At 43.4% G+C, this 16,997-nt stretch overlaps 1 protein-coding gene across 7 annotated transcripts in view; it reads right to left on the reverse strand.

Annotated features, from left to right (window-relative positions):
- Positions 1-2,778: 2,778 nt before the first annotated feature.
- LOC104953622 (microtubule-associated protein 2) overlaps positions 2,779-16,997 on the reverse strand; it is a 49,646-nt gene continuing 35,427 nt past the window's right edge. For 4 of the 7 annotated variants that reach the window (XM_010780587.1, XM_010780592.1, XM_010780588.1 and 1 more), the window contains 11 exons: positions 13,610-16,234; positions 12,702-12,905; positions 12,436-12,573; positions 11,837-11,892; positions 10,788-10,902; positions 10,531-10,581; positions 8,839-9,149; positions 5,747-5,839; positions 5,303-5,384; positions 4,653-4,765; positions 2,779-4,411 (listed from right to left, as the gene is read on the reverse strand). In XM_010780587.1, coding sequence (XP_010778889.1) covers positions 4,202-4,411; positions 4,653-4,765; positions 5,303-5,384; positions 5,747-5,839; positions 8,839-9,149; positions 10,531-10,581; positions 10,788-10,902; positions 11,837-11,892; positions 12,436-12,573; positions 12,702-12,905; positions 13,610-16,234 — 3,998 coding nt within the window. In that variant the 3' untranslated portion in view covers positions 2,779-4,201. The remainder of the gene's footprint in view (positions 4,412-4,652; positions 4,766-5,302; positions 5,385-5,746; positions 5,840-8,838; positions 9,150-10,530; positions 10,582-10,787; positions 10,903-11,836; positions 11,893-12,435; positions 12,574-12,701; positions 12,906-13,609; positions 16,235-16,997) is intronic. The other 3 variants (XM_010780589.1, XM_010780590.1, XM_010780591.1) reach the window with 3 other exon arrangements.

Consider the following 16,997-nt stretch of genomic DNA (forward strand, 5'->3'; position numbering starts at 1 on the left):
TTGAACTGCCCCCAGGGAGCGCAAACGTAGCAGCGGGCTTTGCGAACCCAGGGGAACGTCCTTGGTCTCTATTTGGCTGTTCGGCGCAGCTTCCGTTTCGCTGCTGGAAGGCGCGGGAGTTTTGCGCGTTCGTGGATCACCAAGCCACTTACTTTCCTGGGCACTGTCCAACGGTGGCGCGAGCCGGTTCCCGCCCGACGCAGCAACGCCAGCTTCGTACATCTCCGGTACACCAGCCGGACCATACGTACACACTTCGCGGGGCAAGGCTACACGTGGTCGGGCGGACTGCCTCTCCAGAGCGGTCATCGGAGCTGTGCAGCCTGGGCCTCGATTACCTCAACGGCATGGGCCGACCAGGCCTCCTGACCACGGGGTCCAGACCCTCAAAGGGCCTCGGTACCCCCACGGATTGCGACTGGAGGAGGGTCAGCGGTCGGTGACTCGGGCGCGAAGCTGTGGTGTGAGCATCTCCCACGGCCAGCTCGACCGTAGTCGCGTACGGACCGGCGCCGACCCGTTTTTTTTGAAGGGCGGTTCACAATCTTTTCCCCACCCCGGGATAGGAAACGTGCCGTCGAAAGTTGGTGTCGCAGAAGTTCGTGTGGCAGGGGCCTTAAGAAAGGACGTGAAGTCGCTGGGTCGACGGCATGCGTGGCTTGTCCAACGGGGCCTAAAGTCGCACCGCATACTAGGGCCCTCTTTTGAACTGTTTTTGCGGTTTTCCCTGAGAGGCCCGGTTTTGACGCATTGCAGTCCGATCGCTCAGTAGGTGGGCTTCGCCCCCTGCTCACGGTTTTCAACCTTACTGTTTTACGATGGGTGGAGCAAGGAACGAACGCGCGCTGGCCGAGGCGCGTTTCGCGCATTCACTCCGACCGTCAGCTTGCGGCCGACGTCGCGCCGCGGGTTTCATCGGCAACGTGGGGGCGCGCTCGGGAACCCCGTCTGACCTCTGCCTCCTGACCGCGGTTTCTCAGTTGCACCTCGGAGCTGTGAGACGGCTGTTGCTGTGGGTTTGGGGGTCAAGCTGGCACCGCACGCCACCGCATATCAACCGACGCCAGGCTAACGGATTGTGTTTGAGGCGGTTTTTCAACCGAAGATCCAATGAAGGCGTCACGTGCGTGCCGGATTGAACAGACGGCAAACTGGGTGGATAAGCTCCCGTGGGGTTATGCTCCGGCCTCAGGTGGTGGCCCAAGGAAAGGACCTGCAGTTCTCTCCGTCGGCGGAGCTCGTCTGATGCCCAGACGCTACGGGTCCCGGCGGGGAATTCATCCCAGCCGCCAACTGGTGCCCGCTGGTTCCTGGCAGCCGGGCAGCGCGCTCCTCGCCTGCCTGGAGAACCGGCCGGGAAACATTCCAGCCCGTCCTCCCACGTCGCAGCACAGCAAACGGCCAGCTTTACGGGTGTCCGCCCGGATTACGGTCGGCGGATTTCGTTTTTATTCGCCAACGACGCTCACCGCGGTCCCCTGCGCCCCCTTACGAACGGTCCGTTCAGGGTTCATAACGTCACGGTGGAACAAGAGCCCTGGTGGTGGACGTTGGTGGCAGGCCTGAAGACTGTGGTCCGTTGATCGGATTAAGCGCCTCTCACGTGGACCGTTTCCAGGCCCGTTGGAGTTTGGCTCTGCCCCCACGTCGGGGACGGCCCTCCCATTGTCCCACGCCCTCTGTGGGGATGCCCTCGCCTCCGGTGGCGCCCCCTCGCCCATGCTTCCGCACTGCGGCCCCGCCCTCGCTCGGCCCGCGTGTGTCCGTACGCGCCGGGGTCGGGCGGTACTTCCTCCCAGGCGCGAGGGTTTTGACTATGGGTGAAGTTCTGGGGGGGCTTGTGTGGTGATTGACATTATTCACCCACGGAACGTATGGGTTGGGGTAGTTGTTCCGCACGGACATAGTGAGTTGACCGGACCCTTGTTTCCCCCGGTCTGTTCTTCCCGGGCTGAAAGCTGTTTTACATGTTGACCTGATGTTAAATAAAAGTCTAGCTTGTACCTTCGATACCCCGCCTCCGACTCCCGTCTCTCGGCACTACAAACATTAACAATGCATCAATTTCTACAGGCTGGGTTTTCTACACATGTAATATGCAAAGTAGCCTAGGCCAACCATTGTAGCTAAAAGTACATTTTTTATCCTAAAAATGTAGTGCTGTAGAACTTTAAAACGTCCCTCATGTGTTATTTACATAATTTTTCTGACAAAAAACGCCTATTATTAACATGCATTTGTGCCTAGTAAGCTAAAGAAGATAGCTGTTTGCTAGCTTCTACCACAAAGCTAACTAGCATGAGCAGTCGGCAAACTTAGTTTAGCATTAATGGGAAAGGGCTACAATGACTCTGTCAAAAGCAAACAACATTTTCCTAACAGTTATTCTGAAACGCCCAAGTCAATTTGCTCAATTGGTGCCCGAAAACACCTGAGTGAGGAATACCGGTAGGTACTAGGTGTGTGAACCGAGGGGGTCGCTCTTGCATGTCTGTTAACGCTTCTAAGCTAGCAAAGTTCACTTAACATAGATTCATAAATATACAACATCACATCAGGCTCCTTAGTTATTTTATGTAAACTTTTTAAAAATATGAAGTTCATAAATGACATTAAAATGCATTAACATCCTTAAAATTGACACATTTGTTTTCCCCAATAAAAGTTGTAATAAAAATCCAAGGAGACTTTTTTTATCCAAGATGTAACACTTTAGTATCATTTCAAAGAAGATGCATTGATCACACATTTTCTGAGACTTAAAACGAGAGACTATGGTCAACCTGTTTTTATGTCTTTATTTCTGTTGTCATTATCCTGTAGGATAATTTGTCATCAGTACATCTCAAACATGGGAACGTTTGCACACATCTACATGGTATTTTAAATACACTTACACAGGCAAAGAGGGGCAGAGGAAGAGGGAGAGCAAGAATAGAGGAAGCACAGAGACACACTGCAGAGGTAACTTACACCGGGGGAGGAGGGAAAGGGAGGCAGAGAAGTTTTACAATGGTGAGCAGAAAATATGCTCAAACTGTTTTTTTTTTTATTCTTTTTTTTTTAAATGAATTCTAACAGCTGAGGGTGAATCCCATTCTTCACATCTTTGTCGTTTCGGCTTAGTTACTGGTTTAATCGCACAAGATAGCTGCTCTCTTAATGGAATGTCGTCATATAAAGCTTATTTTTTTCCCACTTTTCAAACAAACTTTGCCCATTCAAATACATTGTACAGCCCAGTCTCTGCAAAGGGAGAAGCAGGGGGACAGTTTTGGGATTAGACCTAAAAGTATAGACACTAGAATGCATCGTGGCCATTTACACTCACACTGAAAACTTTAAGATTGCACCAAATAGATCTAATTTATTATAATGTATTTGCCATGCCAGCATAACAGCATTGTTGAAGCCTAAAATAATCACAACCGAAGGAAAAGAGCAGCCAAATGATTGCGGAAAATAAAAGACAAATCTATTGGAAAGCTAGTCTTTCAGCGCTTGACTCGACATAACTGCAGTGGTTATCCACATTTAAGTGCTAATAAGCCAGTGCAGCCACAGGGAACATACAAAACTTCCACTACAGTGACATATATATAAAAAGAAAACATTTTTTTTCAACAATCAAATAGGAAATCATAAGATTAAATCCAACCAACGCACAAATAAAAATGTCATGTCACATGTTAGCAGACATGCTAATCAGCCATTCTTTTGCAGGTACAAGCCATTACATTTCTGTAAGTTTAGTATCTCACACAGTCGTTTCTTTAAGACTATTTCTTCCATTCAGTACCATCAATTCTGAATGAACATAATGCATGACCTCATCTCACCGTTTATCCACATACATGTGGACTGTGATGCTTTTCACGCACAAAAAACACTGTACAATCGTAAAACAGCCTTCTTAGACAAACCGTAGCACTCCACTTATTTAAAATGAAACTGAAAAGTCCATACTGGAGTGACAAATGAGAAAAAAAGAATGATCGGGTGTTTGAATGAATTATAATCTAAGGATTCCGTTTTTAAAATCCCACTGCAAGGTCTGGAGGGGTCGCTGATGGACGATCTGCTACAACTGTGGGGTCGAGTGTTGCAGTGAAGGATCTTGGGAGAACACTGGACGAGTGATTGATGGGAAGAGGAGTGATAGTGTGGATTTTGGAGGGTATCCGAAGCGGAGGTATCTCGCTCATAAGCCCTGCTTGGCCAGGGCAGCGGTGACATCCTGGGCCAGCGTGACGAGGTGGGGCGACTCCAGCATGTTGATGCTTCCGGTGGAGGAGAGGCGGGGGGACATCCCTCCCGTCTCCATCCCCGGGGAGTGGGTGACCACGATTTCCGCGCCGTGATCCACTCGCGCTTTGGCTTGTTCCCGGAAGTTCAGCTTGTGGCTCTCGATCTGCCAGGAAAAAGATCAGGGGTGTTAAAGAAAGAAATGTTATATATATTTTTTTCAATTGTTCTTAATATTTTTTTATCAGACTATCTTTTGTTTCATTTCTTTGCTTTTATTTTTAAATTTTATTATATATATTCTCTAGCGGTTTTTTAACTTCAGATACTTATGTAGGTTTCATTATGCACATGTTGGGTAGGGCTATACAAATAAAGCTTTATGACTGCTAGAAGGGTCTTTTTACCATGATATTCCCGCCTCCTGGAGTGTGGCTGGTGTTGCTCAGTGAGCCGACCTTGGAATGGGCCTTGTCTTTAAAGTCCAGCTTCACATTGTCGATGCGCACTTGACCTCCCCCTGGGAACAGGACAGAATGAGAAGAGGAGCATCACACCCTGCAGGCAACACTCAGGGCAAAGAATCTAAGTGTGCACAGTAGGACAACAGCATCTATTCACTTTCTTTAATCAGACAGTATCATTAAGGCCACAGTAGAAATCATGATAATAATATCAATAGGAACATTTTCACATTTCAACAAAAGTCAAAGATATGCAAAATAAAATAAAAATACTAATCAACCGCATTTCTGCATTAATGTGACCCAACTCTTAAAGGCATACTTTGAAAGTGGGGTTGTTTGAGGTACAGCAAGGGTATTTCCTTATTTTGTAATGTGTTGCTATCCTCAATCTACATTCTAATTTTCACATTAAGTCGCACTAAGACATTCTTGTAACATAAAATTGAATACTTTTAACCTGTTCAAGTATTTTCTTCCATAAGAACCGTTTTAATCTTAAACAAAACTGTGCCTACTACTAAAAAAGAGCGTAATTAATATTGGACAATCAAACAACTAGTGTCAATGTTCCTTTTCCTCGAATAACATACCTGGTCTGTGGCGGATGTTGGACATGGAGCCACATTTGGCGGTGACGTGGCTCACGTCGATCTTCTTGGTCTGGATTTGGATCTGTGGGTAGCAGCAGAAGCACATATTAAAGCGCATAATAGGAGCCTTTAACATATGTTACCTTCATAAATAAAAATTACTTGTTTTGGGGGTTTTTTTTAACCAGAGAAACATGGTGAAAGCAGATGCTTTAAATAAACGTTATTGTCCATGGATGAAATTAATTACTGTGAGTAAAGCAAAGATACACAGTGCATGCTGTAGAGACGTGTTTACACTAAGATTGTACTATGAGTGCCTAGAGCAAATATCAAACAGGATATTTCTGGTGCAAAAGCTGATGGGAAATTAGATTCAGTGGGACACAAAAACAACTATAAATCACATGGCTAAATGATGAAATTGAATGTGTTGTAACTCACGTTTCCCCCGCCTGCTGCGTGCTGGATTTTGTCCAGGGAGCCACACTTAGCCTGAACGTGGCTAAAGTCCAGTTTAACACTTGGAATCATGACCTGGGAATGACAGGGTGAGCAAAACACTCAGTTCAAACTGGATAGGAGGAGCTTAAAATGCACTCCTGTTCAAAATAATCCCATAAAAGTGTCCCAATTTTAAATCCACGACCTAACAATCCCTCTGCAACGACTTCAGCGCAGGGGAATTTCTAAACCACAGACACAAGCCTTTCAGTTTTGGAGTTCATGCAGGGTTAAAGACATCAGAAGCTGCACATTTAGCGATGTAATCCACACAGTCTTGATCAAATATATATTCTTAGTTGGTATGGAATGTCACCGAAACAAGCCAAAGATAGACAAGCTGATGTGCAGACAGATGAACGTATAAAAGTAGAATGAGAGAACAACAGCCCCCGCTGAAAAGAGAGAGAGAGAAAGAAAGGAGAGAGGAAAGGAGAAAGAGAAGCGAAAGTTTACATACATTGCCTCCTTTGGGCGTGTGCCTCAGATTATCCTTGGAGCGGCACTTTGGCTGAACATGACTGAAGTCCACCTTCTCGTTTAAAATTTGAACCTAAAACAAAATCAAATAAATAAAAAAAACACTATATGTGCCTCTTTTAGATTACTGTGGGGTGGAGTGATACATGTACATGCATTTACATGAACAGATGCAAATTAATGTGAAAATGGCGAAATTGCAGTTTAATACAACCAATGGCAGTATTTCAGCCTTTGTGCCCCATTTTGTGTTGTTTTGTTAAATATAAAATACATAAAAATACACATACACCATTGTTACAAGTGCTAAAGTGAACACAGAGGGAGGGAGGAATAAAAAGGAGGGGGGGAAACACACGCCGCCGCCTCCGTCTCCTCGACACTGATCTGACCTGGATTCTTTTGACAGCTCCTCCTCTCACATGCACGCACACATATGGACACTGCTCTTTTTATCCATCTCTCATGTTTTTCTTTCCTTTTTTTGAGGTTCTTACGCTGCTCTCTGCAGCTGCTGCAGGACAGACAGCTGCAAGGTCAACCAAGGACAATGCACTGGACCCACTCACTAAGAATACAAATTGTGGATCTTTTCTAGTTTTCTTCTGAAATAGCAATCTATATTAAAATTACAATATATTAATCGATATAAATACAAATTATTAAATTAAAATGTTTTATGTTGCTGAGAAAAAATAAGCAATAAAAGTATTTTAACTTTTGGCTTAGTGATTTTAACTATTGTCTAATTTCTTTTTTTTTATATTTCACACATTTTCTAAACTGAAATTGGCATTACAGCTTTTATAAATAATTAAAATATAAGATACTAACAGATGAAAATTACAGCAAAATATATCCTAAACATTCAATTATTTAAAAATAATAAAATATATGTAGAAATATTTAATTAAAAAAACTAACATTTTAATGATAAGATAAAATGACATTATTATGATTGTAAAAATGTCATAAAATGCTATTTTAAAGTATGAAATATATTTGTATTCTAGATTTTTTTTAAATAAAATGCCTGAAAATATGCTGTTTGTTACTCAGCTTCATTGCACATGTCTACGTCTCTTTTTTCCCCCAAAGATGAAGGAAGAACTTCCTGCAAACAACTCCTTACTCAAAAGTCTCGCTGAACACTGTCTGTTGCCCTGGTTATGTTTTTACAAACCATATAGATAAAGATAAGAGGAGTAATAAGTCCAGTGTGTGTTAAATCATTAATATTGGAGGAAACCATGCATGATGCAAGAACTTAAGGGCAGCTCTTTTAACATTCATCACCCTATTCAGGATCTGTTGTGTGAGGTGATGTGTTTTCATCCTGTGTCTTGAATGCAACTTCTCAATAAGTAATTACGTCCGCTTGCAATTATTAATACAGAGAGCCGGAGGGACAATCCTGCACGGCGATGACGATAGCAGATCCCCTGAGAAAGGATTCTGCAGGTTGACTGCTCCTCGGAGGCACTAAAAGGAACGTTTTTCAGAGGAAAGCTGTTTCAAGATGAAGACGGTGTGCATATTCTTTAAATAGGCATTGAGACATGTGAGACAGGTAAAGAGAAGGAAAAAGGGGAAGTCAGGGCAAGAGGCCGCAGGCAGCCGATGACGGAGAGGATGGTGAGAGGAAGTGACGGCAGCAGTTAGAGGCAGAGAGTGATCGTGAAGATGTGAAGACAGATATTTGACGACATTTCAACAACTCAGGGGAAGAGACACAGAAGAAGAGGGTTGTTACATGCTGAAAAATAGTGGAATCAAATATCGAGTAAACTAGATAAAACTAGCTGAAACTGCAAACTCTTATACGTTAATATTCACATAAATGACATAATAATTCCTTTTATTTTTAAATGTTTCTGTCTTTTTATGTGTTTTATTGTATCTGTTAAGAGTTCATTGCATTGCATATTCTATGTAAAAAATCCTTTATGGATGTTAATATTGTACAGAAAGATTAACCAAGGTATACAAATATTTTCTGAAATAATATATACCTCTCTACATGTGCTACTACAGTTTAAATGTAATAGAATGATTCCTTTTGCACACAAAAATAAGCTTTTTTATTGAAAGATTTGACATACATTTGTCCTTTACCGCCCCCATGTGGGCAAAATAGGTAACTGCACTGAAATACTTAATTATCTAGAAATCGTCAGAAATATACAAATGTATATGTTTTTGTCAATGTTTTTTTCAATGGATGACTATACAGATTGTATGTCCTTATTTTGGAGAATTAAACAGAACACTGCACAAAATCTCGGATGTCATTAGTCAACTAGGAGGTAAATATGTCAACAAAATACATATGTATATCAATCTGTCTTTGTATCTGCTGTTTATTGACTGTTAATATATATACATATATATCTTAGTAGCTTTTGTACCTGTCAAAGTGAAAATGGGATCCTTTTATTTAGAAAATCTTCCCAACATCTGCATCCTTTTAGTCCCCTAAACATGAGACGTTCTTTTGGAATCCTAAAAATAATGTCATAGTTCAATAACATCCTGACCCCTGTCTCTGTTACCTGTCCCCCTTTGGGCTGGTGCTTGAGGTTGGAGGTGGACCCGATCTTGGACTTAACGTTCGTCAGATCGGGCAGCGGCTGATTGAGCACCTTCAGCTGCCGTTGGATGGAGGACGGAGACTTGGGCGGGGTCCGGATCACCGCCACCTTCTTCTCCTGGAGGATGCTGAAGGACTTGGGCGTGTGGCTGCCGGGGGTGCGAGAGCCAGGGGTGCGGCATGAGTAGGCTGGGGGGGAGCCGGGGGTCACGGCGGTGGAGCCGGGGGTGGAGGCGCCGCTGCGGACTGATCGGGAACGTGCAGACTCTGTGCCTGGAGGTTACAGACGGAAAATTCTGGATTAGAGTGAGGAAAAGAAGAACGATGAAGATTCGAAAAAACCTTTCTGGAAGAAGATCGATGGGAGAAAATATGGATCAGCACAAAAAACCATCAACAGGTTGAACAAGGAGATGTGTGAAAGCACACACAGGCAGCTGCATTCATTTAACGCCGGCACCTTGTTGCTGGGTTACAGGTGCAGGACCAATAGGATTTTAGTCAACAACATCCTGAATAAGAACAAAGAGCAGCGACCTGTTGTTATGGATACCACCTGTACCTCTGATGAGGTCACTGCAGGTTTGACAAAACCACATTTAACACATTCAAAGAGAATGAATGAAATAAAGACAATTATAGGAACACAATACAATAAAGAGCGCACCAATTCACCTAAGTTAGGAATAATTAACCTAGTTAAGAAAAGTACACTGAACCTAATAGAGGTATGTCTTCTAAATACTTCCAAGGGGTGCATCATTAGTACTTATTGATTATAACTGCTGATAAAATATACTAAAATAAATGTAAGTGTATTATTGAGACAGCTTTAAAATGCATAATTTTAATGCCATACTTTTATAGATATATTGTATTTACTCTCTTCAATTATATATGAATCCATTATTAATTATTTACTCAGAGGCAATCGAATCTATTCATGTTTTATTCATTTCGTATAATGCAATCAAAGTGTGTGGAAATTACATTTTAAATAACATTTGTATGACTTTGAAGTTGTACAAAATGTAATTCAAATTCACTTTTTTGTCACATAAAGTTGGAATAAAGAGTGTTTTAGTGCTTATTATATAATTATTTGTTTTACTTTAGTACATTGGTCTCACAATAATACAGTCAAGCACACTTTATAGAGTTTTTGAATGTTTTAAGTAGCACTCATGATATACCATTAGCACACTGAACGCTCAAATATACACAATTAGTATATTAATAATGAGTATATTAGATGAAGCATATTTCATAGTACTTTTTAAAACCAGGGTTAGGTCTACTCAGTTTTACTTTATTGTATTTAGTTCCTTATTTTGTATCTTTTTTTATGTCTTCTTTTAAATGGGAAGAAAACCGAGGTTCTGGCAAATCAGGAATCTTTTGTTAAGAGGGAAAGGCAATAGAAGGGGATCATTTGATAATAAATAGTGTTTTCAAACCTGCAGACACCCCTGTGTGACCAAGACGAATGAATGAATGTGTCATCAACGGATGGTAATACAGAATGATAGTGACAGTCCTTATTTTGATGTTTCTAAAGACGAAAAACACTTTATCTACAAACTAGATGCCATACGTTGACGAGGAGGGTGTGATGGGATCTAACAGCTACTATCAGATCTACTAGGTGGTCTACCTGCCATACCAGGGGGTCTTCCAGACCTGTTGTCCGCTCTGGACTGGATCGCTTTGAGAGGCAAAGGGACAAGGAGGAAAAAAGGAGAGAAGTAAACAAGGAGGTCAAGGAGAAAAGAGGAAATGGAGCGTAAGGTAGTTTCATTTGAGAAAAGGAAGTAATTAAGGAGTGCAAGCGATTCAATCTGCTGCTTAAGAGAGAACATTGGGAGGCAAACAAGGTGTGTGGTGTACTTGTGATTGTGTGTGTATTCTTACAGGTTGGCCTGGAGGGGGTGCTGTCATCTTGTTCCGCAGCAGGGATGTGGCGAGTCAGAGATTTAGCCGGCCTGGGGAGGGACGACCTCTTCTCCGGGCTGCGGTATGCTCTCTCCTGAGAGAAAGCAGACACTGAAGGGTCACCCGGGCTCCATTTCTTTTTCATGGACTCTGGCTACCTATCAATCAACCCTAGTTTTACCTTCTCCACCCGATTGTCTATCATAGGGGAACATGCAGAGGAGGGGCGAGGCTCACTGAGCCCCTCCCGCACCAGGGGGCTCCGTTTAAGGCTACAGGCAGAGCCGGCCCGGGGGGGCATGTTATTAGATACCCCGCGCTGAAATGCCATCTTTAACAGAACGGCCCTCGTGGGGCTCTGGACCCCGAAGCCAAGACAAGAGGCAGGAAACATGCATGTGAGGAAGAGGGGACACACAGATGGAGAGATGAAAGGAGACATGCAACGTGTTTTTATATCTGAGATGAATTTAGTTTCACTTATGAGGATTTTCTGTTAAGGAAAACCTGGAAGAGACCGGGATGTTTTTACAAAAGACATGAAACACAATGAGGTTTTCAGATAGAGGGAGGAAATGGTGAAAGATGGATTTCAAGATATTGGTAAGAGCCTATGCACTCTACATCATGAGCATCAAATTGTAAAACCTGCGCCCTTACTAAGCTAGTTTGACTTCTATACTCACAGATCTTCTCTGCCGAGACTGGCATTAGGAAAGAGGTAGGCATGCAAGACAAAATAAACGTGCACACATGCAGAAATAAAAAAGAAAAAGGTCCAGTGTGTCATGCATACAACAAGCCCCAGATGCATAACACTAGCATGATAGCATAATCACAATATCAACATTACTGATGAACATCTTACATACATTTTATTGTGTAAAATTGTTATGAAAGCACCAATAATCAACAATATCCTATTTGTGCAATATCACGATTGAGCATTATTGTTAAAAATATTATTATTTGAAATATTCTCTATGAAACATGCTAATACCGTTGCTAACATCGAGTGTGGTACTTACAGTGGTCCTCTCCCTGGACTGGTGGGCAACACTGAGGGGCATATGGCTTTCCATCCCTGCAAAGAAAAAGCCCTGCGTTAGTCACAATGTAAAGCAACAAGGGAATGACATTTGCGATGAATGTTCACACAAAACACACATTCACATCCAAAGATGTACTCTGAAAAGACAGCCGGAAAACCATTTTTACATTCATAGATTTGTTCACACCAGCGGACCAAGCACAACGCGGCCATATCCAGCAATTCAAAAGTATACAAAAACGAGAAAGAAACAAGAATATGACACCATCCGTTGTTGACATGGATACAATTAGAAAACAAACAAAAGACCAAGCAGTTGAGCTCATACTAAAAAAGACCACAGCACAGAATGTTTGCCAGCTACATTGCACCTTATTGATTTCTCCTAGAGCCATCAATAGAGAGAGAGCAGAGTCAATAAAATGCCTGATATTGTGTGTATCAATTTAACCCCTTAATTGTCCCAGCTTTTTGCAGGGTTCAAAATAAAGAAATCTTCAGGTCGTGATTCTGTTCATCAGAGTTTGGTTGCACTCTCTCTATCCACAGCAGCGATTCCCGGTGAAGAGTGTTCACCTGTGGCCTTGCGTCTGGCAGAGCCGTGAAGCACAGCGGGCCTAGGATGTCTGGCTGCCGCTTTGGCAACACTCTTTCGACATGGAGAGCGACTTTGGAGGGCTGATAGCTTATTCTGCTCAACCCTCCGCACAGCTACTATCAAAAGGGAGAGACAGGATTATACCAACATCCAAACCTTGGTCAAACTTTCTCTACCTTCTACAGAGGTATGAACAATGTACATCTCACTCTTTGTTAGCTAATCAACAATACATAATTGGAACCTTTTTTCTTCTTCATCTCCTCTCTTGGACCATGTGGAAGGTGACCGGGGACTTTGCGGGACACTTTACTCTCAGTGATGCCAGGGTGGCCCCTTCCTCTGCCAGGGGCCCGTTTTACGGGTCTGTCCACCACAGGTGTACTGGTAGGACTCTGGACCTGAGGAAGGGCTTCCATTTGCTCAGTCATGATACTTTTGTCATCATCTGCAGTGGAGAGGGATTACAAAACGGCTAGTTCTCCACATTCTTAGCTAGCTGGTGAGCTAGCATAGTACAAAAGACACATTAAGATTTACTATCATACAAACGTCATGGTGTAAGTTAGCTTTTTCTTTTATCTTTAGATATACACCAGGGAACAAATTCACAAAGGGATTGCACAACTTTTGTGTCCGCTTAATCTGCACAGATAAGAACAAAAGGAGCTGTGTGACAGATCAAGGGTGAAATGCACCTTTAAATGAGTTGCCAAGCAAACAATGTCTAGGTTATACTTTGATTTTTGCTCACATTTTAATTAATGTGCAAACATTGCTGGGTAGTGCAGAGTCCCTTCTCCTTTTACTGTTGAGTCAAAAGGTCAAGCATGATTTCTTTATTTGTCACTGAGCCTCTGCCCGTTTTTGTCGTTGAGCAGTGAAAGAGCAGTACCAACGCATTGGCCTCAGGCCCATGCATACTTTGCCCCTGGATAATTGCAATCACTTACATACAAAGGGTCTAACTGCACTCAGCTTCTAACAGTGATTTCAATATTATATCAAAAGCGCAATATATTTGGTGATAAGGACCTTGAGACCGGGCCGCAAACGATACCCAATCAGCAGGTGCAATCCACTCTTTGGGAATTCCTCCCTAAGTCTATTTTACAAGCCATTTTTATTTTTATTTGAACAAGTTCTGGGTACCTTGTGAGTCCATCCAGTTGCTGTCTGTATCAAGGATGGAGACGTCCATGGTTGTTTCATCGTAAGCTGCCTGACAGGTCTCTTCCATCTCCTGACCGATCTCAATGTCTTTCTCTTTCACCTCCATTTCCTCCGTCCTCTTCTCCCCCTCATTCTCTATTGGTTTCTTCTCTTTCTCATCACCTATGCCATCAAACCCAACAGGCTCTTCCGCTGATGGGTCTTCTGTGACAACTTCAATCACCTCTTCCATGCCTTCATCCCCTTTTATCTTTGTGTCTTCTACTTTACCATACCCCATCCCATCGCCTCCTTCACCTTCATCCAGTTGCTGTACATCATGGTCAGAACACGGAGACAAGTGAGAACTGTCTGTCGCGGGGTCTACATCTTCATCGCGTGCACTGTGACTCCATTCTGAGGTGGGATCTTCTTCCACCATCTGATCGCCTACGGTCAGACTCACCTTGATAAAACCCTCGGGCACTTTGGCTTCCTCTATGACCTCTTGAGGTTCTTCAGCCATCTCAATCTCACCCTCTTCATCTGCTTCTTCCTCTACTTGTGCTTGAGGTATGATGATGATTGGGGAGGATAATTGTGGCATTGGTGCGACTTCATCAGGAGTCACTTCCTGGAGCTGGATTTGGGCAACTTTCTCTGCTTTTGGCGTCTCTTTCATTTCTATATTGTCTAATCTTGTAGTTGTCTCATGCCCAGTTTCAATCTTCTTGTCATCTTTCTCTGTGCTATCTCCTAGAGACCGAGATGTTGGTGAAAATATATTCGTGTTTGTCCGTTCTGGTTCTTCCTTACATTCTTCTAACTCCTCATGCTCAGATTCTTGAAATTCTTTCCCTATCTCCTTCAGTTGATCAATTCCTGACTCTTGATCCTTCTCCACTTCGACCACTGGAACCACATCTTTTGCAGCCATGTCTCCAGCAACTTGGGTTTCTGAGGGTGTATCATCGTGGTTCTTGGGGGTGGTGGGAGTTCTGGGAACCTTGCTTTCAGTTTCCAGAGGAGTGAAAGTAAAGGAACTGTCTGGTGGGATGGGAGAAGCCTCTCTGGAGGGGTCTTTTTCAATGTCTACCTCAGGAATCGCTTGGTTCTTTATGTCCTCAGGCAGGCCAGTCTCCAATCGAAACTCCGTCAGTCGGTCTTTTGAAGAAATAATTGGGATTCTTAGGCGGTCAGGTTTTACTCCACTCGTCACGATCCTTTCAAGAATCAGGGTACTCTTTACTGGTGAACCTTTCTTTTCAATCACAGTTTTGGGAGAAATCTCAGGGATCATTTCTTGAAGGTCTTGTTGTTGAGTTTCTTTTTGAACAACTTCAAGTTCCTCCTCAATTCCAGTCTCTGTAGAAGGGAAGCTTTGGTGTGGAGAGTCCCCAGGATTGGTTACATCAGCAGGAGACGGCATTGGCCCCGAGTACTCATGGAAGACACAGTAGCCCAGGTCCTCTAGCTGGCTTTCCCCTCCCACCACCCTTGGGGTTTTATCTCCTAAGGCTAGCTTGGCCAAAGAACCCCCTACCAGAGCGGGTACAGACTTTCGCCTCATGTGGCCAAGCTCCCTCTTCTCTAATGATTGCCGTGGCAAGTCTCCAGCAAGGTCCAACATCTCAGAGAGGCTGCCTGAATGTTCAATACATGTGTGCTGATCAGAAGGCAAAGGTGTATCTTCTTTGGTGGGGGTATCTGCAGGGGATCCACTGGTAGGTGGGGTAACAATTGGAGGAGGAGGTTGACTTTCCAAAGATGGTGTTGAAGGGTTTACCTCAGATTCGTCAAAGCTTCCACCGATTGGACACAAGGTTGTGGACTTCTCTTCCTTTACTGTGTGACCCCCCGTGCCCCCGACAGTGATGTTCAGGGAGAGGCTTCTTTGTTCAAGCGACATCTTTTCAGGAATCGTTCTGTCTTTTTTATCCAGTTGTTCTCCGACGTTCTGCGCGATGCTTTTAGTTTCCTCACTTAACTTTTCCTCCGCTGCTGTGCTGAATTCGTAATAGCTCTGGCTTTGTGATGGAGCCTCTCTGTGGCTTTTTGAGGATGTCTCAAAATAGGTTTTCACTCCAGACACGTGTTCCACAAAAATATCTGATGTCGCTTTTAACTCTGTGCCAGGTTCTGGACTTGCCTCGACCGCTTCTTGCTTTTGGTCTCCTTCTTTATTGTCAGTCACTTGCATCTCATACGATCGATTGTCACTGCCACCATCTTGGTCCGAGGTATTTATCTGGTCAACCATCTCTTGTTTTTCCTCACTTTCAGACTTAGGGGCTCCTGATTCGCTGGGCAAGATATCTCCCTCTTTGTCCACCTCTGCCAGTAGAGGTTGTTTTAGTTCATTGTCTTTCAACTCGACCGGAAGGTCTCTCTGAGGAGCGTCTTCTTCCACTTCCTTTGTGTCTTTGCCCCCTTGCTCTGTTGAGGTTTCAAAGAGCAGTTTTTCTTCCACCGACGGAGTGGGAGATTCAGTCGAGGCGAGTTCTGCACATTCAGGGGTTGCTCGTTCAACTGCCAACTGCTTCTCATGTAGCGGCGCCCCTTGAGGTTCATCTTCTTTCCCAGCAGACTCACAAGACTCCTTACTGATACTTTCTTCCGGCTGGGCTGTGAGTTGCAAGGATACTGTACAACTGTGTGCTGAGTCATAAAAGCTAAACAGCTTAGCTTGATGCATCGACAAAAGCTAGCCAATACAGTCAAACTGAGGCCTTCTGCACATAGATACAGTAGCTCTCCATCAAGCAAAACACACAGCACAGTGTATTTTGCAGCAGGCCACAACAGCACAGGGGGGGGTCACATCACCTAAGATAGCTTGCAGAACTGGAATGAAGGAATGAGTTGCATGATGTTAGATGACCGGAAATAAAAGTACACATTGAATTCCTATTGCAATGTACAAGGAGAAATACAAAATGGTCAACCTGATGGCTCTTTTTTATATAACTAACTGTAAAAGTGTTCATTTTCTAATGCAACTACAAAAATACAGTGGATGTAAATGAAGCTTTATTTTGCTTGGATAATAAAATGCTATATTACATGAATTACAGATATATTGTTGATTTAATTAACCTTATAGATAAGAATGGTATGTGTCCAATGAGGGTGGATGTTATGCTTTAAGTGTGTCCTTAGTAACAATAGGAATACAAAATTATCTTTTGCCATTGGATGAAATGAAAACAACATTGAAATCAAATCAAAGCAAGTGATTTCCAACAATACATTCAGGACCTATTCATGAAGCACCCATACAGTACAGGTCGTGTACCTGGAAACACCTTCTTTCACACAATATTCCAACAAAACCCACATCAAAATATACACACAGTATAGACAGTGATATTTGCATTTGCAATGTAGC

Source organism: Notothenia coriiceps, unplaced genomic scaffold (assembly GCF_000735185.1).
Source record: "Notothenia coriiceps isolate Sejong01 unplaced genomic scaffold, NC01 NC01_scaffold00022019, whole genome shotgun sequence".
In the NCBI taxonomy this organism is placed as follows: domain Eukaryota; kingdom Metazoa; phylum Chordata; class Actinopteri; order Perciformes; family Nototheniidae; genus Notothenia; species Notothenia coriiceps.